The 27,945-nt window shown below is 37.6% G+C and overlaps 1 protein-coding gene across 1 annotated transcript in view; it reads left to right on the top strand.

Annotated features, from left to right (window-relative positions):
• The window catches only part of TMEM38B (transmembrane protein 38B), a 42,817-nt gene extending 15,110 nt beyond the window's left edge, over window positions 1-27,707 (top strand). The window contains exons 3-6 of the mRNA XM_006864694.1: window positions 11,741-11,925; window positions 13,072-13,159; window positions 16,052-16,169; window positions 27,501-27,707. Coding sequence (XP_006864756.1) covers window positions 11,741-11,925; window positions 13,072-13,159; window positions 16,052-16,169; window positions 27,501-27,707 — 598 coding nt within the window. The remainder of the gene's footprint in view (window positions 1-11,740; window positions 11,926-13,071; window positions 13,160-16,051; window positions 16,170-27,500) is intronic.
• The last annotated feature ends 238 nt before the right edge of the window (window positions 27,708-27,945 follow it).

Raw genomic sequence — 27,945 nt, 5'->3', positions numbered from 1 at the left:
AAGAAGAAGGAAGTCATTGACAACTTCAGTCTTTTCTCCGTTGATAAGAATGTTGTTTATTGATCCAGTGGTGAGGATTTTTGTTTTCTTTACATTGAGATGCAATCCATACCGAAGGCTGTGCTCTTTGATCTTCATCAGTAAATATTTTAAGTATTCTTCACTTTCAGCAAGCAAGGTTGTATCATCTGGATATTGCAGGTTGTTAATGAGTCTTCCTCTAATCCTGATGCCACGTTTTTCTTCATATAACCCAGCTTCTTGGATTATTTGCTCAGCATACAGGTTGAATAATTATGGTGAAAGAGTACAACCCTGTCTCACACCTTTCTTAATTTGAAATCATTCAGTCTTCCCATGTTCTGTTCAAACAGCTGCCTCTTGGTCCATGTACAGATTCCTCATGAGCACATTTAAGTGTTTAGGAGTATTTATATTTTGCAATATTGTCCATAGCTTGTCATGATCCACACAGTTAAAAGCCTTTGTGTAGTCAATAAAACACAGGTAAACATTTTCTGATATTCTCTGCTTTCAGCCGAGATCCATTGGACATCAGCAATGATATCCCTCGTTCCATGGCCTCTTCTGAATCCGGCTTGAACCTATGGAAGTTCTCTGTCAGTATACGCTTGCAGTCATTTCTGTATTATCTTGAGTAAAACTTGACTCACATGTGATATCAAAGATATTGTCTGATGATTTCTGCATTCCGTTGGGTTACTTCTCTTTGGAATGGGCACAAATATGGATCTTTTTCAATCAGTTGGCTATATAGTTGCCATCCAAATTTCTTGGCATAGATGAGTGAGTGCCTCCAGTGCCGCCTTACTTTCTTGAAAGATTTCAATTTTTATTCCATCAATTCCTGTTGTCAGTTCCTTCAATGTACTTCTTCCTTCAGTATCATTGGCTCTTGATCTTATGCTACCTCTTGAAACGGTTGAACATGAACCATTTCCTTTTGGTACAGTGACTCTGTGCATTCCTTCCATCTTCTTTTGATGCTTTCTGTATCATTCAATCATTTGCCCAGAGAATCCTTCAGTAGTGAAAGTTGAGGCTTCAGTTTTTTCTTCAGTGACTGCAGCTTGAGAAATGCTGAGCGTGTTCTTCCCTTTTGGTTTTCTGACTCCAGATCTTTGCACATTTCATTATATACTCCAAAAGAACTGTGTGATTTTCTAATATGTACAAAACAGAAACCTGGAGAATATGTGTGGGAATGACTATTAAAGGTTTGGGATAATGGTGCAAAGAAATACGGTTGGATCAATCTGAGTTTATTGATATGGGCCCACTAAGCACTGATTCTTCATTCATTGATTATAGGTTTAGAGGAGTCCTGGTGTGGTGCTGTAGGATAAGCACTGGATTGCAAGTTGGTTTGAACTGCAAATTCATTGGTTCAAACTCACCAACCGCTACTTGGAAATCCTATACAGGGTCACTATGAGTTGGAACCGACTCGATGGCACTTAACAACAACAGTGTCACTACAAGCAACAATTGGTGGAGGTATTTTCTGGGGACATTCAGCAGTGTCTTGTAAGGCATCTACCTTAGGCAATGCCCCAGCCAGTGCCTCAGGCATCATCTCTGCAGGCGTAGTTGGGTTAATTTCATTGAACGTTGGTAGAGGGGTAAATGGTTTTACTGATAATGGGTTGTTGTTGGTTGTGGTGTGCCAAGGAGTTAGTTCTGACTCATAGCGACCCTGCATATTGTTTCTGAGGCTGTAAATCTTTACCAAAGCAGAAAGCCTCATTTTTCTCCCATGGAACAGCTGGTAGTTTTGAACTGCTCACCTTGAGGTTTAGCAGCCCGACTTGAGCTCCTGGTTAGCAGACAAAAATGTAGTAATTTCCTTTAGCTGGAAGGGATGGTGTTGTTGGCAAGAGTGATTTAACAGGATTAGGGGCTCATTGTCTCCAGGGTCCTTACTGTCTGACCACATGTCCCTGTCCCTAGTTTCAGGATCCCATTTCTTCTTATCAGTTCCCTCACGTTAACAACGGACCCCACTGGAGATTGGAATTCAGTTCGCGTTCTGGTGCAGTCACTGTTACAATAAGACTCTGGGTTTAGTCTTCAGCACAATCAGCTCTGTTACTATAAAAAATTAGGCGTTCTTTCAGGGCACAAGTGGAAACTTTGGAGATCTTTTATGTGTTGCTTGAGCTGTAACTTCAAAGCCCTGACCTGGTCTCCTCCCTTTATGTCTGTTGTCTATAAAACCAACCAACAAGAGTACCTGTCTATACTTCTTATCTTGACAGAATTACAGAAAAGTGTCAAAGACATGATCACCCAGAGTCTTGCTTGTCACCAACACTTGATCTGCAGGTGGTGATGTTTTGCTTATTGACATTGCCATCTCACAGCATGGGTGAGGCAGCACCCTCTTTACTAATTTCTATTAGTATATCAGTGCCATTAAAACTAGTCAGACTTAAAAACCAATTTAGAAAACCCATTGTTAGGATTTTGTTTCTCCACGCCCGTCTTAGACGAGTTCTCTACAGAAGCATCAGTGAAGCTTATATGTACATATGGAAGGAGAGGTTTATATCAAAGAAATGGCTCACACAGTTGTAGAGGTGGTCAGTCTCGAGTCTGTGGGTCAGATGCCAGGGTGGAGGCTTCTGACTCATGTAGCTGCAGGACTGATAACCAAGATGGGCAGATCAGGTGATAGGCAAGCAGGCAGGCTGCTGACTCCTAGGATTGACAGGTAGTAATGCAGGTCACTGGCTCAAGTCTGAAGACACAGAGGTCGGAGGATGAGCCAGCTACAAGGTCAAGACCCAGCAGAGAGCAAGCAAGCTTTGCTTGAGTGTTCCATATCTTGGAAGCAGGCCACATACTCCGAGGAAACTTCCTTTTAGTTGATTAGCTATTCATAGCTGACTTCATCATAGAGTTGATTACATTATATTAAAGCTCATTGTGGGGCATAACTGCCTCTCAGCTTCCAAGCCACTGAGAATCCTGACTTTGTCAAACTGACACAAAAGCTTAGCTATCACAGGCACCTCAGAACAAAGCATCTGTATAAAGTCAGACTGATATACCTTTCTTTCACAGAGTGGTTGGTAGGTTCGTACTGCTGACAGTTTAGCAGCTGAGCACTTCACCACTGTGCCTCTGGGACTCTTTTACATAGACCACAAAGTGATTATTTTTAAAATATAAGTGTAGTGTATGTTACTCCTATGCTTCAGAGTCTTATTAAGCTCAAAATCCAAAATCCCTGCTGTGGCTTATAAGACCTTCTGAGATCTGTCTGTCCATTTTCTGATGTAGTATTTTACCACTGTTCTTAGCTCATTCACTTCTAGCCACATTAGCTTTGCTATTTCTTGACAACATAAGGTATTCTTCTACCTCAATGCCTTTATACTTGCTTCTTCTGGAATGTTCTTTTCCCACAGTGGTCAAATTTTCTTTTATTAAAGAGACCTTCCTTGAGTAACCAATTTAAATGAGCTGAGCATTGGGCTGCTAATAATCACAAGGTCAGTGGTTCAAGCCTGCTGGCTTCTCCATGTGAGAAAGATGAGACTTTATGTGTCTGTAAAAATTCATAGTCTTGGAAACCCAGTGTAAGTTTCCTTGAGTCAGAATAAACTCTATGGCAGTGGGTTTGGTTTTTGCTAGAGTCCCTGAGGGGTGCAAACAGTAAGTGCTAACTGAACTACTAGTTGAAAGGTTTGTTGTTCAGATTCACCCAGAGGTGCCTTTAAAGAAAGACCTTGTGATCTACATACAAAAAATCAATGTTGTTGTTTTTAAGTGCCTTTAAGTTGGTTCGGACTCATAGCAACCCTCTGTAGGGTTTCTAAGGAGCAGCTGGTGGGTTTGAACTGTTGAAATTTTAAAAAATCCTCGCCATTGAAACTCTGGAGTGCAATTGTTCTCAGAAATACACGGGGTTACCATGTGTTAGAATCAGCTCAGTGATAACTGGTTTGGTTCTCTCATGACTGACGTCACCCTATGTTAATATTTTACTTCTCACTCACTACCTAACAGATTATCTGTTTCTTTTTGTATGACCTTTCTGACCTCACTAGAATAAGAGCTCTATCAGAGCAAGGACTTTGTTAACTGTGTTTGAAGTACTGCTTTATACTATACAGTAATATTTTTGTAGCCTGTGTATAGTGTTCTTGGAATTTATTTTTTTTTAATTTCAAATTATATTGGTAAGTGCAAAAACAGCATGCAGGGGGCCATGTCTGACTACCTCTGGCTTACAAGTGGAAAGAAGAATCAAACTTTAAATCAGCCCAAAGCCGATTCCTATGATGCGGAGGTCAGACATGCTTCCTACCTTTACCCTATTCTGACACCATTCGCCCTTCCCACAGCACTCTCTGCCTCACATCTGGGTTTAATAGCCTTGTGCAGTGGCCACACAGAACTCACAGACAGTCCTGACGATTATGTGGTTTATTGGGGACGTGATCAGGGTACCATTCAGGCTCAGAAACAACTCAGGATGCAGTGGTTCTTCAGTCAGGAACATCTCTTCTCTGCTGTCCTGCGTGCTCCTACTTGCTCCTGTCTTCAGCTTCTCAATCCTGTGGCCCCTCAGCCTTTGTTCTGCTTGGACAAGTGTTTACAAAGTTCCATTAGTCTGTCTTCAAATGCCCAGTGGGCACATTTCGTAGGCACTCAACTTTACTTGGTTCATGGACCAAGAAGCCTGCAGCTGTTCTTTCTCCCTACCACTGCCTCTGCTGCCACTGCCACTGTTCCAGGTAGGGATCTCATGCTCTGCTCATTGCTCTTCTTCCCTGAGGATCCTGGGGTTGTCCGTTCCTGCTTTTGAGATTACTCCTTTAATACCTGTCATTGTTAAGTGCTGTTGAGTCAGTTCCGACTGTTAGCAACCCTGTTTAGGGTTTCAGGAAGTAGCTGGTGAGTTTGCACTGCCAACCTTACATTTCAAACCGACCTTGAGGTCGAATGCTTATTCTATGGCAACCACACCGCAAAAAAAAAAAAAAAAAAATCCCAGCATTAGATCCCTGAACACCATATTTGCATGCAAGTTTGGAAGATGTTGGATGGAAAATCGCAATCAAGTAAATTTACGGTACCACACTAAGGTACATCTATATTTCTGTGTGTAACTGTAGTACATTCCTATTCATTATTGTTCAGTATTCTATAAATGTTGTTGTTGTTGTGAAGTGCTGTCGAGTTGGTACCGACCTATAGGAGCAGCTGGTAACTTGAACTGCCGACCTTGTAGTTCAAACAGCTCTGCAGTCGGGTGCATTAACCCACAGCACCACACCAGGACTCCATTCTATGAATACATATGTCTTGTTTATTCTTCTGTTGATAAATGTTTGCATTGACTCAGGTTGTGTTTTTGTAAGGGGGCCTTAAAAAGCAATAACAACAATACGAGTGAATTTCTGACTCATTATAACCCTGTATGGGTTTCTGTGGAGCAGCTGGTGTGTTTCATCTGCCTACCTTGAGGCGCAAACTGACCTTTATCCTGCAGTGCCATGCCATACCAGGACAATAATAGCAACCACTTATGTAGAATTCACTATCTGAGGGTAAGTCAGGAAGTGTTGCTACTAGGGCTCCAATTCATACATGCACAGGTTTATTCCAACAAAATGTGTTTAAATATGTCTATGCGATCAGTGGATGACTACAGACAAGTTCTCTCAGTAATTCACTTGTCTTCATCTCATTAAGGTGCCTTTAAAAAAAAAAAATGGTCCAAACAAAACACTTACTTCCGAGGGGATCTGCTGGGCCAGCTACACTCAGGAGGAGAGGTTAGCACAAATGTTTGTGGTGACTGTTTATAGGATTCCAAAGAGATCATTGTGATAGATTTTCCTGAAGGACACAGAGCAATCACAGGGACTTTTGATGAATATGTTTCAAGAAAACTGAAAACTGCATTAGTGAGAAAAAGGCCAGGAAGTTGCTCCAAGGAATTTTTTTTCCCTATCATGTCAATGTGCTTGCTTATTCTTTGAGGCTAGCAAGCACTAGCCTATGATAACTTTGTTATAAAACCTTAACTCCATCCTCCCTACAGCGCCGACCTTGCCCCTTCAAACTTCTTTTTGTTCCCCAAACTCAACATTTAAAAGGAACACAATTTAATTGAGGATGCCAAAATTGCCGTTTTGATATTGCCAAAATTGCCATCTTTGGGTCAGGGTGGTGGTTGTTAAGTGCTGTTGAGTAGGTTCTGATCCATAGCGACTCTGTATAGGTTTTCCAAATAACGGCTGGTGGGTTTGAACTGATTATCTTGTGGTTCAAACCCACCTTTGGGTCCAGTGCTTATCTGTAATATACCATACCAGTACTCCTGGGTAAGGGTTGTTGTATGTCTCACAGCAGCCCTGTATAGGATTTCCGAGGAGTAGCTGGTGAGTTTGAACCACCGACTTTGCAGTACAAACTGATCTTATGGTTGAGTGCTTGTCCTACAGCACCACACCAGGAGTCCGGGGAAGAGTTCGAGAGATGGAAACACTTCCTTCAGAAGTGTATAAATCTAGCAAGAGGATATGTTCAGACACAGTAACTTCATGTTTTGATATTTTTGTTTAATAAAGGTTTCTGTGATTTTGTAGCAATACTTTTGAACTTAACCCTCATATATCGAACACTTTCCCAAGAATTATAGCCCTTCACCTAACCTTCAGAAGAAGTAGGTCGGAACTGTTTATTCTACTTAGTGAATGATGTAATTGAGGCATACAGGAGTTAGCTAAGTTGCCCAAGCTATCACTGTTCTTTAGTAGCTGGAGCCAAGATTCAAGATGGGCTCTCTAGCTCTTTGTACCTATGTAGTGGGTTGTTTTTCACTCTGGAAACACAAGTCTGTTTTCTGTTTCATGTACCCTTAACTATAAAAGTTGATTTTGGCTTAAAAACATTGTTTTCCTTTGTAAGATTTTAATGTTAAGAACAATTTTGTAATTTTTTTTTCTATTTGATTATAATTTGAAGGGTAAAGTAATAGTTAGAATTTAAATTTTAGCAAGCTAAAGCAGATTCCATGAATGCACTTGTTGGAAAAGCCATCTGTATTTATGTTAGTACAGTAGCATAGTGTGCACATCTGGGAATTAGCACCATCTACTGGAAAAGAGAAGCAATGACTTTGTATGCCAATAGAGTATTGTGTGAAGCAGTATACATTACTATGATGTTGTTAAGTACCATGGAGTTGGTTCCTACTCATAGTGACCCTGCACAGGGTTTCTGAGGCTGTAAATCTTTATGAGAACAGAATGCCTCATATTTCTCCCACTGAACTGCTGGTAGTTTCGAACTGCTGACCTTGAGGTTGGCAGCCTGACTTGTAACCACTATGCTACCAGAGCTCCTTATACTATAGGATTTTTTTTTTTTTTTTTTGAGAAGCTGCTTCTGAGAGGATATAAATGCTTTCTAATTCTTCTGTTTAATGAATTTTGTGCCTTAGGATTTTTCCTTAAACTTACAAGTATCAATTATATACGACACTTCTGTATAACGGAGATTAAGTTGAAGAAAGATAAAAGAAAAGGTAGTTTCTTAAATCTTTTATTCTACACATAATGTTTTTCTAATCATACATAAACGAGCTCTGGTAGCGTACTGTTTACGAATCGGGCTGCTAACCTTAATGTTGGCAGTTCGAAACTACCAGCTGTTCCACAGGAGAAAGATGAGGCTTTCTGCTCCCATAAAGATTTACAGCCTCAGAAACCCTGTATAGGGTCACTATGAGTAAGAATCGACTCCATGGTACTTAACAACAACAACAACAATCATACATATGTTATAATAGAAATAACAAACAAAACTGTCATATTGGGTCAGTATGAACTCTATTTAGTTTACTGTATGTTTTGACTTAGCTAAATAGTATTTTCTTTGAAAAAAGATTGGAATTAATAATAAAGTTAAGTCAGAGTTCTCAGTGACTAATCCTGCAAGCTTCTCTTTATGCAATTCTTTGTATTAATCTAAATTATTCTCTATACTACTAAAACTGGTTTTGCTTTTATTTACGTCAGTGGCCTAGCATTTTGCTTTATCCTCTTCTAGACTGTTAACTGTGCAGGTTCTGACTCATAGTGACTCAGGAGGACAGAGTGGACGTATTTCTAAGGCTATAATCTGAACAGAAGCAGATCACTACGGCTTTCTCCTGTGGAGTGACTGCTGGGTTCAAACTGCTGACCTTTCAGTTAGCAACCAAGCTTAATCCCTGCACCATCAGCGCTCCTTTGTTTTATACTAACTCCTGTTATTTAATATGATTCTCTGTTGCCTTTTTTCTCTCCACTACCTGACCTATGTGACTTAAAAAAAATGTATGAAAAAATCAGTTGTTGTCTTCTCACTTCTTTTTTTCCCCTCTGTATGTCTGTAGGCACTTTACAATCACAGCTACCTGAGATGTAATAATTTTAGTTAAAGATGAAATTATAATATTTCTAGACAGAGGGACATGGTGATTACTTACTGAGTGTTGGTTGAGTGATTCACTAAGGGAACATTAAGAAACTAATTTGTGCTATGGAGCAGGAATTATTGTTAGTGAAGGCATTGGTCTTATACATTAACTTATAAGTCTTCTGAGCACTGTAAAGTTGTTCATTTGCCCTGTGGTTATTTAACATTTAAAAGGGAGAACAGTTTAAAATGCTAGCTTATTTTTGGTGTCCTTTAGAAAAATGATTAAATAAAAACTTATTTCTTCAGAAATGGCAACTATAATTTTAGACCTTCTGTCAAAATGTCACATAGTTGGATATAAAAAATCTAAAATGGCTCTTGTAATAGAATTTTTAACTCATGTTAAAGATAGGTGCGGTGAAGAATTTGAAAAGGAGGTCATTTGTATTCTTTTTGTTGTTTCTTTGTTCAACTATTTTACTTTTGAGCATTCATTGCTGCTTAAAATAAAACCGAACCTTTCTTAATCTATTTTGATAGCTTAATGTTTTTATTTTATGAAAAAAGATTTTCAAATTAACTATGTGTATGAAGGAGATTTTAAGAAGTTTGTGTGAAAATGAAATAAAAAATAATGGAATTTTTCCATGAGCTTTTAAAAGCTCCATTGTATGTACTTTTTTTCTCCAAATACCTAACCATGTTCCTGGAACTTAGTCATTTATTTAGGGACAGTATACGGAGACTTGCACAATATCTTAAAAGAAAATTTTATTTTTGGTCTTACTGTTGTTGAGAAGATACACAGCAAACCATATACCAGTGCAGCATATATAATTAAGGGACATTGATTACATTCTTCAAGTCGTAAACCACTCTCAGCCTGCTTTTCAGAATGGTTATTCCATTATATAAAATCAGTGGCCTCTTAGTTTTCTATCTTATCTTTCAAGTTATTCTTGTCAATTGATTCCATATGGATGGTTCTTAAAAGAGCACTGTGTGTGAGACAGACATTCTTTACTATTTAAATTAATGTTTGATTTAAAGAAGATAATAGGGGTTATTTTAATTTAAAGTTTAGAGATGATCTCAGGCAATAGTCAGGGGTTCACGTAGCCTCAGTGGCTCCAGTAAGTCTGAATTTTTTGAACATTTGAAATTATGTTCTACATGTCCCCCCTTTTGATTGGGATTCTTCTGTAGAATCTTTGATCACAAGAGTCAGAAATGATAGCCAGTTCTTCTGGTCTCATGGCAGAGAGGCAGTTGTTTCACGGAGACTTGTAAAATATTATATGTATATTTGAATCTTTGGAGTCCTGATGTGGTGCTGTGGGTTAATGCCCTGAATTGTAAAGTTGATTTGAACTGCAAGGTCGGCAGTTCAAGCTCACCGGCTGCTCCTCAGAAACCCTATACAGAGTTGCTATGGATCAGAACCGACTCTGTGGTACTTAACAACAACACAACAGTTTGAATCTTTAAATCACACCAGTTGTTTTCAAAAAGCTTTTGCTACTCTCGGGTAATTTATTCCTTTCTTTTAAACTCTCTAGTTATTAACTATTCTTTGATTGTCTATGTTTTGTATTTTGCCTCCAGATTGATTGATAATAAATGGTTTAATTAAAGGCTACATTTCATCATGTTGAGTTTTAGGTTGGGGGTAACAAGAGGAATGGTTCTAGCCCTTTAAGGAACCATTATACTTTGTTACTAGAACCATAACCTTTTATTTTACATTATAAGAAAGAATGAAGAAGGAGCTATGATGCAACAAGTTATTAGTTGTAGGAGCCAATAGAGCTAGTCGGATCTGAGAAGTTTAGATGGAACAAAACCCTAAAAGTCAATGGATAAGTTGACATTTGAGTGGTACCTTAAAGAATCAAAACAAATTCATGGATGGAGATGAGATGAGGAAGGAAAGGGTGCTTCAGGCTGAGCACGCGATTGCATCTTGTATTTGGTCTCTGAAGCAATATTTGGCAAACTGATCTGATACTTCCTTGAATACTTGTAAGGATTCTGACTTTATGAATCATGAATTGCAGTTTCATATTCTTTCCTCTGCATATACACTGCCATTGAGCCAGTTCTGACTGATAGCGAACCTATATAGGGTTTCTGAGATTATAAATCTTTACCTGAACAGACAGCCTCATCTTTCTCCCATGCAGCATCTGGTGGTTTTGAATGCCAACCTTGTAATAAATTAGTACCCCAGTGCCTAACCTACAGTGCCACCAGGGCTCCTTTTCCTCTGTATGAATATATGTTTTTGCTTAACACAAATCTGCCTTCTTGAGAGTTTTGGTCTACCTTATATAGATTATAGTTTATATACTGCACAAAGGAGCTCAAGGGACGATGTTTGCATTTTCTCACCTACCAAAGGTCATATTCTAGTCCTTTCCAGAGGACAGACACTGTGTAGCTAGAGGAGTCCCTTCTGCTAGAAGTGATTCTATATTTGCTTTATTAGTGGATTCAGCACTTAGCTTCTAGATCATAGAAGCACAAATTAGGAACTCAGTGAATACTTTTTGTGTATTTAGCACGTTTTTTGTTGTTGTTGAGTGCCGTGAAGTCGGTTCTGACTTAAAATTACCCTGTATGGGGTTTCTTAGGAGCAGCTGGTGAGTTTTCACTGCTGACCTTGTAGTTCAGACTGACTTTGCAGTCCAGTGCATTAACCCACAACACTACTACAGGACTCCTAGTTAGCATGTTTAAAAGTCCAAAATTTACACTCCCCTCTGATTATGACTTTTCGCATGTGTTTTATGTGCTTTTAAATAATTAAATAATCTCTATCTATGCTCTTCTTGAAGTAAAGTTATTTATTTGAATGTCTATTATATTTTGTCAGATTGCTGTTGTTGATATATAGACACACCTCATTTACTGCTCTTTGCTGTATTGTACTCTGCAGATAGTGTGTGTGTCTGTTTTAAAAAATGAAAGGTTTGTGGCAACTCTGAATCTAGCAAGTGTCAGTGCCATTTTTTGGATATGTGCTCACTTAGTGTCTGTCACATTTTGATAATTCTCCAATATTTCAAACTGTTTCATAATGTACAGTTAATTGATTATAGTCTAGTGTAAACATAACTTGTATATGCACTGGGGAAACAAAAATATGTGTGTAACTCGTTTCACTCTGATGCTCGCTTTATTCCAGTGGTCTGGAACCTAACATACAATATCTCCAAAATATGCAAGTACTGGGTTTTTATTTCTGTTCTTCTGATTCTATTGATATATTAAAATATTTAAATTTTAATTTCAGGTATATTATATTTTTTTGCCCATGTGACCTAGTTTGCCAGGCCTATACTTGCCTACCTGTTCAACTCTTGGCTGCAGGAATGAAGGAGGTGACCAGAACTTGGAAAATAGTAGGTGGAGTCACACATGCTAATAGCTATTACAAAAATGGCTGGCTAGTCATGATAGCTATTGGATGGGCCCGAGGTAATATTAACAATATGTGTTCATATGTATTCTAATATTGGTGTACCACAACTACTGAACAGTTCTCTCGTTACGATTGATGGAGACTACACACTTTAATAATAGCCTTTCTGGAAGATGGAAGCCTTGTTTCTGCTGGCTGATTAAGTTACTTTGCAACTAGTACTATCATTAGTCATTATTTTAAGCCCGAATGCCCTATACTATGTAAATTTTACATTGGATTGATTTGAAACACCAGCACCAGAGAAATTCACAGCTGATTAAGGTGGACCACCACCATAAATGGAGTCCTGGTGTGGTGCTGTGGGTTAATGTGCTAGACTGCAAATCTGTTTGAACTGCAAGGTTGGCGGTTCAAGCTTACCAGCTGCTCCTTGGAAACCCTATACAGGGTCGCTATGAGTGTGAATCAGTTCTACAGCACTTCACAACAACAACAACAACCACCATAAATGAAATGCTATTGCTGTTAAAGTGCCATTGAGTCTGTTCTGACTAATTAAGTTACCTCATAGTGACCCTGCATAGGGGTTCCAAGGAGCAGCTGGTGGATTTAAGGCACCAATTTTATGATTAGCAGTCCAGTGCTTATCCTGTAGTGCCACACCAGGACTCCTGAGAAAAATCATGTGGCACTTGTAAATAAAACACGTTGCCCTGTCATTTCTGTTTGTGTATTTCTTAAACCCTGAATAACTTGGATATATGTAGTAAATATGATTGAGTTTGGGTTAATGTTTACTCTTATGACTTCCTTTTATTGTTGAATTTGTATGTGGGGTTTGAGTAAGTTTCTCTAATGTATGTTACGGAGATATATATATAAACCTGAAATTAATCATATCAGAGAAGGGAATAATAAAATAGGAGATTGTTTCCTTAGGTTTGAAACAAGCCCTTAGCCAGTCCTGGTGTGCCCAAGTCCCCAGTGTTACCCATAATTATAGTAGAATAAACAGTGTGCTGGGGAAAGGGAAGGATTGCAATAGTCTCAGAGTCATTAGTAAATATACAAGACAACATTTGTCTTCCTTCTAAGAAGGATGTTTTGGTATTTTAAACTGGGAGATAGAATAATGGTTCCACCTCAGTTATTGTCTCAAGCGAAATTGGACTAAATATTATTATTGTTATTATTTTCAGGTGCAGGTGGTAGTATTATCACAAATTTTGAGCAGTTAATAAAAGGAACTTGGAAGCCAGAAGTTGATGAATGGCTGAAGCTATCTTAGTAAGTTGGCATAAACTATACTGAAACCTTGTTTTTTCTCCTTTATCTTACCAAATTTATATTTAAGAACATTTTGGGGACTCTAAGTGTAGATGAAATGTAGCTGTTGAAACTACCTACTAATAAATAATACATGGGAAAAGTCTATTATTTCAAATGTATTTTCTAAACAAATACTGATCCCCTTTATGTCCTCCTCCAACTCCCTTCAGAAAAAAAACCACAACAAAGAAAAACCCTTTGCACAGTTAGATTGTAGGGAGAGTCCCTTTTATGAGGAGAGAACTAACTACGTAGGAACAGACTTCTCTGGATGGCAGTTAATCAGTTTCAAACTCCACATTTTCTATGATGTCACCCAGATTTCAGATTTTACATAGTTCTGGTAGTAAAATATCAAGCTTATGGGAACAATCAATGCATTGAACCATGTGAGCTGCTTCAAAAGTAAAAGATACGTGAGCTTAAAAAAAAAAAAAAAGAGAAAAACCACTGCCAGCCAGTTGATTCTGTCTCATAGCAACCCATATATGGTTTCTAAGGCTATAAATCTGTACGGGAGCAGAAAGCCTCATCTTTATCCCATGGATTTGAACTGCTGACTCTGAGGTTAGCAGCCCAGTGCTTATCCTATAGTGCTACTGTAAAAAGAAAAAAAAAATAGAGGGAATAACCCTCTCTGTACTTGTGAGGTTCAAATTAATTTAAGAGAATCGAATTGTTGCATGTTCTCTAATGACACATTCTTAAGTAAGTTACATATATATCCCAGATGTACCTGACAATAAAATGGGAGTTCTAGTTGCTGTTCCCAAATTCTACAAGGAAAAGATTTAGAGATTAGCGGCCAGAATAAGCAAGGTGGAGAAAGACTATCATGTGAAAACAGATGGATTGGATTGGATTAAGGAGCCCTAGGGCTGAACAGTTAAGTGTTAGGTTACTAACTTTAAGGTCGGTGATTTGAATCCCCCAGCTGCTCTGTGGGAGAAAGATGTGGCAGTCAGCTTTTGTAAACAGATTACAGCCTTGGAAACCATGTTGCCTAGGGTTGCTATGAGTTGAAACCAACTCTATGGCAACGGGTTTAGAATGGATTAAAAATTAAGGTTGAGAAACATTGTTGTGTGCCATCGAGTTGGTTTGGACTTATAGAGATGCTGTCTAGCATTTCCAAAAGTGGCTGATGGGTTTGAACTGCCTACCTTGTGGTTACCAGGTCAGTACTGATCCCCCAGCATGATGAAATATGTTTGAGTGAACCAACAAATTCCAGGATGTAGAACTTGGAAAATGTCCCTTCAAATTTACAGGAGGTAGTTTAGAAATGGAACAAATGAAGTTTTGATTGAAAATAAATAATAAAATATTAGGGTATTCATGGAGGAATTTTCCTTATTTTGTGGTATGTGTCCTGAAAGGAGGAATTCTGGTGGCACAGTGTGTTAAGGATTGTGCTGCTAACTGAAAGTTCAGCAGTTTGAACTTACCGGCTGCATCTTGGAGGAAAGCCCAGACTGCTTCCGTACAGATTGATAGCCTCAGCAAACCTGCCCTGCACTATAGGGTCACTATGTGTTGGAATCTACTCAGTGACAACAAGTAAAAACAGATAGCTGCAGAATCATAGAAATCTTTATTAAATAAAAATAACAAAATGTGAAGCAATTGTTTCTTGAGATACCATCACCTGTTTAGGTCTGTACACTTCTGAAGAAAGTGTTTTTATTTCTTTAGCCCTTCCCTGAAGAATTCATTTATACCACGTCAAAATGGCAGTTTGTCATCCTTGAGGGACCTAAATCTTATTCCTTTTAGAAAAAATCATGGTGATTTGAGAACAAAAAGGGTGGATGGGGCCTGGGTTCCCAATGAAATGCCACTAGGACAGTCCTTGCTGCCTTCAAAGAATGAGTGCGTGCAGTGTCCTGATGGACAAAATACCTTGACAAAACTTTCAGTTTTCTTAAAATTCGTCATTAATAAGCCCCATGCGGTCATCCTGTGAGAAAATTATCAAGATTATCTCTGGAGTCCCCCAAATAATTGCTGTAGTCTTATTAGCACACCTCTCTGCCATGAATTGAGTTGACTCAGTACATCTCATAAGTCACTGTTTTGATTGCACCTTTTTTTTATTAAGGTGCCTTAATGAGGTTAAGACAATTATATTACTAAGAGAACTTGTCTGGTAGCAGAGATGTACTTAACGGTGTTTTGTTTGGTGTAAATCCATGCATGTGTGAACTGGAACCCTAGCAGTAATACTTTTAAACTTTTCCTTGTATACTTTAACATCTTCATTTTAATATATTAAGATACTGTCTAAATCTATAAGCAATGATGGGTAGGAGGTGACTCATACTGGTTCATGAGAGCAGACTGTATGCCTCTCTTCTCCATTCCATGCTTAGTGACATCATGCTGGCAATCTGAAACTGGTAATCATGAGATACCATGGAAATCAAATCTACAGATCAACAAATTAGGTCTTCTTCTTCCTCCCCACTTTGCCCCAGAGAGTTAATTTGCCACTGTAAGGGTTCTCTTAATAGATAAATTGACTTTTCCAAATCATGCTGTGGAGCATGGGACTTTCACATCCTTTGTGTAAAAAATTCTTAAGGTTATATGACAAATACATTTTCAGAAATACTGTACATTAACACTTCCTCTCCTTGTTGGAATCACAATATATAAGAACATACTGAAATCTTTTATAAGTATATGCTGTGAAGAAACCTGTTTAACTCTGTATAACGCAAAAGTTAAATACATTTTTTAAGTATGCTGACAGAACTCATTTAGCATTTTCAGAGCACATTAAGAAATGTAAAGCTAGATTACATTTACTAGTTAATGACTTAAAAAAAAAATGTGTTTAATTTTCAGCCCTTCCAAAGTAACCCTGCTAGGGTCAGTTATGTTCACGTTCCAGCAAACCAAGTATGTGGGAATATCAAAGCACAACCTGATGTTCTTCTACACCATCTTTCTCGTGACCACAAAGGTAAGAATTCTAAGGAATGATCAATCAGTTCTACAAATCCTCTATAACCATTACCTTTTGATAGAATTCTGAATATTGGGCAAGTCAGTAACATGTATTTATTTTATAGGACAAACATTCCTTATTTAAAAATTACAAAAAAAAAAAATTTTTCTTGTGAATTGAGTGAAGGTTTATAGAGCAAGCAGATTATCAGTTTTACATTAAACAAATCCTATAATTTGTTTCAATGATTGCAGTCGGCACCATGTAACCACAGTTATCTCACTTCTTCCCTGAGGTAATGGTCTCCATTTCACCCTCCTTTCTATCCCTTCTCAACTTTGTCCTCAGGTAAATGTTACCATTTTGATCTTGAATGGGTGACCATTCCACGGTGAGCAGACCTTACTCACATTATTGCCCCCACTATGTACCTACCAACTGCTTAGCTGGAACACGGGGCCAGTGCCATTCCAGACCAGAAGGGTGGTCAAGAGCCATAGTCTCGGGCTCCTCCTGTCTCTTTCTGACCAATAAGCCTGTTCTTTATTTTTACAGTTTTGAGTTTTGTTCTGTGTTTTCTCCCACTCTATTCAAGACCTTCTAATGTGATCACTTTTAGAGCAAGTGGTAGGGGTAGCAGGGCACCATCTAGTTCTTCTGGTCTCAGAGTCATGGTGATTGAAGAAACATTTATTTTTATTGTTAGTATAATTTAAAAAGATGAATTTGGGGTGTTTATTCAGCACATACATATGTGACTCTCAGAAACAATCCATCATGATTCCTCTTTTGCTTTGGTTTGTCTATTAGCAAAACCATGTAGATCTTCTGAGTTTATTGGAGGCCAGCTAATAGAATAGTCAAGGCTGATCGGAGATTGCAAAGGTGTTATTGTCTCATTTCTATGGTGAGCTACTTGAGTTAAATCTTCTCTTTATTTCTTTATGTTCTTAAAATTTCAAGATTTTATTAGGACCTATTTTTAGTCAATCTCTGTTATTACTGCTTGGCTGAAAGCTTTATTCCCTCTTGAAAATAGGAGCATTATTGTATAAGAGCTTTTAGAAACAGTCAGTCTTGGGTTCAAATCCCAGTTTTGCTGTTTAATCTCTGAATAGTTAAGTCACTCAGTGTCTCTGACTCCCAGTTTCTTCATCATCATCATCATCACATGGCTGCTGAGAGGAACCGAGATGGTGGTTTGCCATTTGATCACTGTACCTGACAGATCTTAGGAACTTTATTTGCAGGTGTTTCATGAGGCTAATTCTGATTATTAGTATTGCAATTATTAGGGATTGGTTCTCTTCTCACAAGTATGTAGTTAATTTTAAAATGAGATTATCATCTAAGCCTAGAGAAATTTTATAACAAACTCTGTCTCAGAGTTTTTGACTAAAGAGTTATCCACAGAATTCTTAACAGTAACACAGTATAGATTATATAGATTCATATCTAAGAAGGAAGCACAGTGGCTCTGATCACAAGGTCGGTGGTTCAAGCCCCACAGCTGCTCCATAGGAGAAAAACAGGTCTTTCTGTTTCTGCAAAAATTTACAGCCTCATAAACCTTATATAGGTTTCTATGAATCAGAATCAACTCAGTGACACTTAACAACATCACATATAAGAAACAACCATGTCACTATAAAGATCATTTATTTTAATTTCAATAGTTTTTACAGTGGAAAGGATTTAACTTTTTTTCAGCAGTGTTTTGTGTAGTGTTCAGTGTTTATCTTACATTTCTTTAGTTAAATTTATTCCTATGTATTTTATTATTTTGTTGTTACAGTAAGTGGAATTGTTTTTTCAGTTTTATCTTTTGGATTGTTCATTTCAAATTTGTAGAAATGTACTTGATTTTTGTACATTGATCTTATATCCCATATCCTTGCAGAACTTATTTATTAGCTTTAGTGCATTTTTGTGTGTGCATATTCCTTGTGTTTTATATATACAAGATCATGTCATCTGCAAATAGAGAGTTTTCACTTCGTCCTTTCCAATAAGCTTTTAATTTAATGTTCTTTCCTAATTGCCATGCCTAGAATCTCCAATACATGTTAAATAGACATGGTGAGAGTCGACATCCTTGTCTTGTTCCTGATCTTAGGGGGAAAGCCTTCAGTCTTTAACCACTACGTGTGATGTTAACTGTGGGTTTCTCGTTAATCCCGTTTATCAGGTTGAGGAGATTCTCTTCTAGTCCTTGTTTACTGAGAATTTTTTTTTTTTATCACGGAGGGCTGTGGAATTTTTGTCAAGTGGTTTTTTGCCCCTTGCATTGATTGAGTCAATCATATGGTTTTCTCCTCTATTTTGTTAATATAGTGGATTGCATTGATTGATTTAAAAATTATTGTATCAGCCTTTCATTTATGTGATAAACCTCACTTCATACTTTAGAATCCTTTGTATATATTGCTGGATTTAATTTGCTAACAGTTTATCAGATTTTTTCCCCCTGTATATTCATGAGGGATTAGGCTTGCATTTTTCTTCATAGTGTCTTTGTTCTTTGTCTGACTTTTGTATAAACATAAATTAAGGTCATTAAATAAGTTGAGATGTGTTCAGTTCTTCTCTGAAAGTTTGTGTAGGTTTGATATTTCTTAGTTAAATGGTAGATTGTATAGTGAATACATCTGGGCGTGGAGTTTTCTTTAAGGGAAAGTATTTTGATGACCATCAGTTTCTTTGATAAATGCTTTCTAAAGCCCCCTCATATAGGTTATAGAGATTTTTTATTTCATTAGTATCTGATTTTCTGTATTTTATTTTTCAAGAAGTTTTTGTAATTTATCCTAAGTTTTCAGCTTGTTGGCATAAAGTTATTGTTGTTATTGTTTTTAGTGCCTGTATAGGATTTGTGTCTGCATTAATTCTTGATGTTGGTATTTTATATCTTTCCTCTCTTTATAAATCAGTGTAGCTAGAAGTTAATTAGTTTATCAACTTATTTCAAAGAACTAATGCTAGGTTTCATTCATTTTCTGTCATTAATTTCTGCTCTTTATTATGTCCTTGTACATACTTTGGGATTACTTGGTTCTTTGTGTTTTCTAGCTTCTTAAAGGTGTAACTTTAGGTCATTATGTTTTACCTTTTTTTTCATAACATAAACAGTAAAGCTATAAATTTCCCTCTAAGTGTTCTTTTAGTTGTTGTTGTTGTCAGGTGCCATCGAGTCGGAACCGACTCATAGCGACCCCATGCACAGCAGAATGAAACAATGTCTGATCCTGGGCCAACCTCACTACCGCTGCCACACTTGAGCCCATCAGTGATGCCACCTGGCCAATCCATCTCGTTAGGGGTCTTCCTCTTTTTCTCTGACCCTCCACCTTACCCAGCATGACATACTTCTCCAGTGACTATTTCCTCCGGACAATATGTCCAAAGTATGAGAGACGAAGCTTAGCCATTTTGGCCTCCAAGGAGCACTCTGGCTGCACTTCTTCCAAAACAGATATACTGGTTCTTTTGGCAGTCCATGGCACTTTCAGTATTCTCCTCCAACACTACTAATGTATTCTTTTAGTTACACCCCATCAATTTTAACTAATATATTCTTTTAGTATATTCTTTATATTCTTTAGTAACTAATATATTCTTTTAGTATATTCTTTATATTCTTTAGTAACTAATATATTCTTTTAGTATATTCTTTATATTCTTTAGTAACTAATATATTCTTTTAGTTACTCCCCATAAATTTTAATATATATATTTTTTTTATGGTTCAAAATATTTTACAATACCCTTTGTGATCCTTTTCTTTGATCTGTGGCTTATTGGTATATTTATCTAGATATTTTTCTGTAATTGGCTTTTAGTTTAATTTCATTCTGATTAGAGAACATATACCATATTTTTTCAATTCTTTTAACTTTATTGAGACTTAATTTTAAATCTAGCATATTTTGATGAATTTTCTGTGTGCTTTTTTTTTTTTTTTTTTTTAAGGTTTTTATTGTGGATTGAGTGAAAGTTTTCAGGGCACATCATCGGTTTCACATTCAAACATTCATATACCTTGTTTCATTACATTGATTATAATCCCCTCCACATACCATCAGTTAACAGAGTTTCTCTATATCCTCTTTAGCTTTTTTGGGGGCGGGATCTGTGTGCTTTTAAAAAGATCGTATATTCTGCTGTTTTGGTAGGGGTTAGCTCTACTAGACATTAAAATAGATCAGATTAATGTAGTTGCATGGTGTTGAGTTGATTCTGAATCATAGTGACCCTATAGAACTTACCCACAGAGTTTCCTAGGCTGAAATCTTTACAGGAACAAATCTTCTGGTCTTTTCTCCCTCAAAGTGGCTGGTGGGTTTAAACTGCCTTTTGGTTAACAGGTAAGCACTTAAACATTGTGCACCTGGGCACCTTAAAATCTACATAAAGCCCTTATAATTAAAATGGTGGTACTGGAACATGAATTGTTGTTGTTAAGTGCCATCAAGTTAGTTTGGAACATGAATAGACAAGTCCAAAAATAGATCCAAATACCTAAAGGAATTTAGTATGTGATAAGGGTCCTATCACAAATTAATGAGGATAGGCCAAGGTGCTGGAATAATTGCCAATTTGGAAATTGCTTCACACCACACACAGAATCCTTACTTCACACCATCTGCAAAAATAAACTCCAAGTGTATGTTTTTGGATCTAAATGTCTGGCACATAGTAAGTTTTTACTGTATACAAGTGTGTTCTGGGAGGAAAGATTAACTTGGCAAATTTTGCTTATGTAGATACAGTAGTAGCCTTTGCATTATTTATGTGAGGTAGGATGCTCTGTTCATTCATTCTTTATACTCTGAATGCTCGATACTATCGAGTATATAAAACACAAGTACCATTCCTGCCCTGAAAGAACTTGTACTGTGTGTCACCATTTTGAAATAGTATAATTTGAGATAATATATATAGAATGTGGTAGATCTTTCAACAATTTATTTATCCAAATCAATTTCTATTTTAGGGTTTAAATTTTTTTTTTTTCTTTTTAAGCAAGAGACCATGAAGCGAAATGCTACTTAATTTGCTTTCTTTTTAGTAGTTTGCTAAATAAGGGGACGGTTGTAGATTTTATTTGTAAAAAGGAAATGTAAGTTCATTCCATTTGTCACAATTATATGTGTGTCACCTTGCTGAATCAAGACCCGAATAAGAGGCTGAATTCACAGAAGTCTGTCCTTGAACCTCATAACTGTATCTCAGCAGTAATTTCTGATGCTAGCAACTAATAGAGTCTACTGGGAGTGGAGACTCTATTAAAAACACTGGGCTTACTACAGTCGAAGGTCTCGAGACCTACATTAAACTCCAACACCTTTCTCTGTTAGGGTTTATGAAAGGATAAGTGCTGTTTTCCTAAGACAGTAGGACATTGCTTTTGATAGGAATTCTGTCATTGGCAGTTCATTAAGTCAAACTCTGACCAGGACAATTATGGTAGTATGTCTCATGGAAACTACTCTTTCTAAGTAATTATTTAATGTAAGGAAATTCTTAGATCGTACCTAATAATGACATAAACTTGGAGATTAATGTTATTTTTAGACTTTCTATATTTTTTTTCCAGGTGACCACATTCATATTCATGCTTTAAATTTTTTCTTGTATGGTAATGACTCCTGGATCCATATTTCTTCATTAAATGGTACTGGGTAAACCTCTATTACTGTTGTTGTTATGTGCCATTGAGTTGGTTTTGAGTCATATTGACCCTGTATAGGGTTTTTGAGAGTGGCTGGTGGATTTGAAATGCTGTCCTGTAGTTAGTAGTCCTGTGCTTATCCTGCACTGCTACACCAGGACTCATACTTCTTTTTTGCTGTAATTATCATGAGTCTTGGTGTGGCACTGTAGGGTGAGTACTGGATTGTTAACCATAAGATTGGCAGTTCTACCCCACCAGCTGCTCCTTGGAAACCCTACACAGGGTCTCCGTGAGTCGGAACTGACCCCATGACCCTAACAATGGGAATAAATTATCATTAGTTGGAATCGGTGCCACAGCAACTAACAGCACCAACAAAACTAATAATTTCTGATTTATTTGCCTGTCTCTGACTAGTAGGCAAAGACTTTGAAGGCAAGGACTATGTTCAGTAAGCTTTTGGCAGCACAAGCAAATTGTTTTAATCCTGTTAATGGCTGGTTTTAGATTTTTTAGGGCTGATGGTGATGCAATGGTTAAGCAACTAGCTGCTAACTGAAAAGTCAGAGGTTCTAATTCACCTGCCACTCTGCAGGAGAACTATGTGGCAGTTGGCTTCTAGAAAGATTCCAGCCTTGCAAACCCTATGGGGCAGTTCTGCTGTGCCCTCTAGGGTCAGTATGAATCAGAATCAACATGATAACAATAGGTTTGATTTTATTTTGGGTTTATATTTCAGTTTGTACTTACCCCTAGGATGTGGCCCTTTGAGGTCTCAATGTAAGCCCCATCTGTTTACCTGGGCTCTTCCACTTTGGCTGGCCTTGATATCTAACCTGACTTCTCAGTACCAAATGACTGGCTGTTGATGTGTCCACTTAGCTCTTTGGCCTCCCTGCTCTTTGCTAAATTTTTTGTTTCTCCGTATGCATGCATATTTTAGGAGTTGGAAGAGTTGATAAATTCCTCAAGGGTAGATTACACATGGATTTTCGGGCACTCTCAATGTGGTTCCTTCCTCTTTGGAATATTGCCTCTCAGATCCTAGATGCTTTGACTTTCACAGACTCCAACTCCTTAGCCCAGTGGGACTTCTGTTTTCTGATTCTGGACTCAGATTTAGCAAATATCCTCAAAAGAAGTAACCATAGTAGATGTGGTGCTCATCTTACTAAGTTTCCTTTTTCTTATGGGTCATAGCCCCATCACATTAAGTCTGTATTGTTTGCTCTCCAGTGCTTTTTAATAGTTGTCTTTTATATTGAATTTGGTGAGAGATGAAATATGATATAAACTAGTCGGCCATGCTTGGCCTGATGTGTGCATACATTTTATTTCATTTTAATCACTCACACATTTTTGCTTGCTATAACTGTTGTTGCAGACTGTATATACTAATAGCATTTACCATTGTTGTTATGTGGCATCCAGTAAGTTCCAACTCATAGCGACCCCATGTAGGGTTTCTGAGGAGTGACTTGTAGATTTGAACTGCTGACCTTATGGTTGGCAGTCCATTGCTTATCCTACAGCACATGGGTGCCTTTCAGTATTCTCATTTACCATCCCTAGTAATATTGCTTTCTATGTGTAAACCTATTCTTGACATTTTATAAAAGTGGTATATACTATTTGTTCTTGTTTTTTACTTACCTTACTCAGCATAATGTCCTGCAGCTTTGTTCATGTTATAAGATGTTTCACAGACTCATCAGCATACAGATTGAATAAGTCTGGTGAAACAATACCACCCTGACAAATGCTGAGCATGTTCTTCACTTTTGGTTTTCTAACTCTAGGTCTTTGCACATTTCATTATAATACTTGACTGTCTTCTTGAGCTGCCTTTTGAAATTTTCTGTTCAACTCTTTTGCTTCCTCATTTCTTCCATTTGCTTTAGCATCTCTGTGCTACAGAGCAAATTTCAGAATCCCTTCTTAGTTCCATTTTGGTCTCTTGTTTCTTTCCTGTCCTTTCTTCTTGTATGATGTTCTTGATGTCATCCCACAGTTCTTCTGGTCTTCTATCATTAGTATCTAATGCTTCAAATCTGTTCTTGAGATGGTATTTAAATGCAGGTGGGATATGCTTAAGGTCATATTTTGGCTCTTATGGACTTGTTTTAATTTTCATCAGCTTCAGCCTCAACGTGCATATGAGCAATTGATGTTCTGTTCCACAGTCTAACCCCTGGCCTTGTTTTGGCTGATGATATTGAGCTTCTCCACAGACTTTCCTCATAGATACAGCCAGTTTGATTCCTGGAATACACAGGAATGCACACACACATGATCTATATCCGAGGCCATATATTCCAGCTACTGATCTTTTCTTTTTGTTTCCAACCTTCACATTCCAATCTCCAGTAATTATCAAGTACATCTTGAGTGCATGGGTGATCAATTTTGGAGTGAAGAAGTTGGTAGAATTCTTCAATTTCATCATCACTAACCTTAGTGATTGGTGCATAAACTTGAATCATAGTGATGACATTAACTGGCTTTCCTTGTAGGAGTATGGCTACTATTCTTTTACAGACAACGTTGTACTTCCAGATAGATATTGAAATGATGAATGTGATGCCATTTCTCTTCCGTTTCTCTTTCCTGGCATAGTAAGCCATATGATTGTCAGATTCAAAATGGCCAGTCCCAGTCCATTTCAACTCCCTACTGCCTAGGATACTGATCTGCATGCATGTGCATGCATTTTAAATTTATTTAAATAACAGTACACTATAGATCTTGTTCTGTGTCTGATTTTCACTGGAGTGTGTTTAAAAAACATTCGTGTTACTTTTCTAGTGATTTCTTTTAGCTGTTGCACAGTATGCTTTTTACTTAGCTAGTCCTATAGTGATAGTCATCTAATTTGTCTCCAGCTTTCCCACTCCCTGGACTATGTTGCAGTTAAAAGAGTTTGTTCTTGATTTCATTTTGGCCAACACAGAAATTATGTCCTCTTGTGAAAATTTGGTACCAAATTTTTGTAATTTGTTTCATTATCTTATTTCTGTTAGGGGAATTGACTCTTAGAAATTCTTTGGCTGTTGTAGACTTAAACTGCTCCCTTTCCCTTTTCTTCTTTGCCAATTCCTTCAATGCACCTTGGACTTCCTCCCTGAGTATCATTGGCTCTTGATCATATGGTACCTCTTGAAATGGTTGAACATTAGCCATTTCCTTTTGGTATAGTGACTCTTGTGTATTCCTTCCATCTTATCTTGATGCATTCTGCATCATTCAAAAATTTGCCCAGAGAATATTTCAATAATGAAAGTCGAGGCTTGAATTTTTTCTTCAGTTCCCACAGCTTGAGAAATGCTGAGCGTGTTCTTCCTTTTGGGTTTTCTGATTCCAAATCTTTGCACATTTTATTATAATATTTGGCTTTATCTTCTCGAGCTGATCTTTGAAATTTTCTGTTCAGCTCTTGGACCTCCTCATTTGTTCCATTTGCTTTAGCATCTCTATGCTGGAAAGCAAGTTTCAGAGTCTCTTCTAACATCCATTTTGACCTTTCCTTCTTTCTTGTCTTCTTAATGTCTGTTTGCTCTCTTCACGTATGCTGTTCTTGATGTCATCCCACAACTCTTCTGGTCTTCAGTCTTTAGTGTTTAATGTATCAGATCTGTTCTTCAGATGATCTCTAAATTCAGGTGGGATATATTCAAGGTCATATTTTGGCTATCGGTGACTTGTTTTCATTTTCTTCAGCTTCAGTCTGAATTTGCATATGAGTAATTGATGGTCTGTTCCACAGTCTGCCCCTGGCCTTTTTTTGACTGATGATATGGAGCTTTTCCATCCTCTCTTTCCACAGATGTAGTCAGTTTGATTTCTATGTGTTCCATCTGGCAAGGTCCATGTGTATAGTCATCTGTTATGCTGTCTAAAGAAGGTATTTGAAAGGAACAAATCATTGGTTTTGCAGAATTCTATCATGTGTTCTCCAGCATCATTTCAGTCACCAAGGCCATTATTTTCCAACTACTGGTCCTTCCTTTTTGCTTCCAACCTTTGCATTCCAATCACCAGTAATGAGCAATACATCTTGATTGCATGTTTGATCAATTTCAGATTGAAGAAGTTGGTACAATTCTTCTTATTTCATCCTCACTGGCTTTAGTGGTTGGTGCGTAAATTTGAATAATAGTGGTATTAACTGGGCTTCCCTGTAGGCACATGGATATTATCCTATCATATATAGTGTTGTACCTCATGACTGATCTGGATATGTTCTTTTTGACGATGAATGCAACACCATTCCTTTTCAATTTGTCACTGCCGGCATAGTAAACCATGTGGTTGTCAGATTCAAAATGGCCAATATCAGTTCATTTCAGCTCACTAGTGCCTAAGATATCCATGTTTATGCATTCCATTTTATTTTTGACAACTTCCCAAATTTCCCAGATTCATACTTCATATATTATTCCATGTTCCGATTTTCAGTGGATGTTTACAGCTGTTTCTCTTCATTTTGAGTTGTGCCCTATCAACAAATGAAGGTTCTGTGGGCTTTTCTCCCACGAGTTTAACTCCATTCTTGTCATCATGGTCAACTCTACTTTGAGGAAGCATCTCTTTCCCAGTTGCGTTTTGAGTGCCATCCAATCTGAGGGGCTCATTTTCCGGTACTATATCTGACAGTGTTTCTCTGCTATTCATAAGGTTTTCAGTGACTAAAGGTTCGGAAGCAGTTCATCACTCTTCCTTCCTAGTTTGTCTTTGTCTGGAAGCTCATCTGAAACCTGTCCATCGTGGGTGACCCTGCTGGTTATTTAAAATACCAGTGGCATAGCTTTCAGAATCACAGCAACTCACAAGCCACCACAGTACGACAGACGAGTAGTGGCCATTTGGTTTTATGTAGAAACTGTCACTTTACATTTAGAGGAGATCTGTGCGCATGCATAGTAGAACCCTCCAGGGGTAGGGGTGGGGTATCCATTCGCTCAGGTATCCCCTCTAGTTACCAGAATGGAGGTGCGCAGTCAGGGAGAGATCAATGAACAATGGACAGATACCCAAAAAATGAATGTCCACACCTGTATCTCCGTGGTTCTGTCAGGTGTTCATGGCTGTTCTGATCCTTCCCCCACTTGTTCTCTCCCAAGATGGCGGCTCCAGGAATAGCTGAGCGTCTTGAATTAGAAAGCAATGGATTTCTTGATTCTCCTACAAATTCCCCTAGCTCTAAGCCTTCCAATCTTCTAAATATTCCTTTATATGTGGTTCAGAGTTCTAGCACCATCCCCTGAGCCTGATTTGCTTGGTAGTCTGTGTTGTTATTGACGGAGCTCTTCACTGCACGTCTACCCGATCTGCCATCTAGATCCACATAGTGGATAATAGGTATTATTGTTGATTTAAGTATAAACCATAGCTATTTATTTCCTTTGAATACTAAATGTGTTTTTGTGGAAATGCCTATATTGCTAATTTGGCATCTACAGATATAATACCTTGTTTTGGTTTTAATGAGTTATGTTCTTTTCCATTAATTGAGTTTAAGCTTGTAGAGAACAGAGGTTTGCCTAGAATCTAGCCTAGTTTACTTTTCCTGCATACTAAATTTAAGATTATGTTTGGATCCTATTTACTGATTTCCTCCTCTCCATTTTGAGAAACTGAAAGCAAGTTAAATTAAAACTGAGCTTCCCCTCTAGGTCGCCAGGATGCTTACAGAGACATCTCTTGTGTCTTTCGGTAATTTTGAGGAGACATTGGGTCGCATGCTGTTTGGCTATCAGCAACTTTCATCATGTGAAAAGAAAAGTGGAATTAAATCCAATGGCACTGGGTCATCTGGTTCAAAACCTACAGTTGATGCTTCAGATAACCTTAAAAAGAAACATAGTAAGAAGACTGAGTAGATTTACTTCCTGAGTTCTAGAAAGAAAAAAAAAAAAAAAAAAAAAGCAAAAATTATCTACCTGTAAGATTGACAAATGTGTCTATGTAAATGATGTGAAATAAAGATTTTATATACAGAATGAAGGGGACAAAAAGAACCTTCTTTCTGTTTCAGGGAGATTACCCCTTTTTGGATTGTAACGTTGAATGCTGTATGTGTATCATGTGAAATTGTTTTTTAAGTTAAATATAAAAGAT

The sequence above is a fragment of the Chrysochloris asiatica genome, unplaced genomic scaffold, assembly GCF_000296735.1.
Source record: "Chrysochloris asiatica unplaced genomic scaffold, ChrAsi1.0 scaffold00069, whole genome shotgun sequence".
NCBI classification, from domain to species: Eukaryota; Metazoa; Chordata; class Mammalia; order Afrosoricida; family Chrysochloridae; genus Chrysochloris; species Chrysochloris asiatica.
This window is presented reverse-complemented; position numbering and strand designations above follow the sequence as displayed.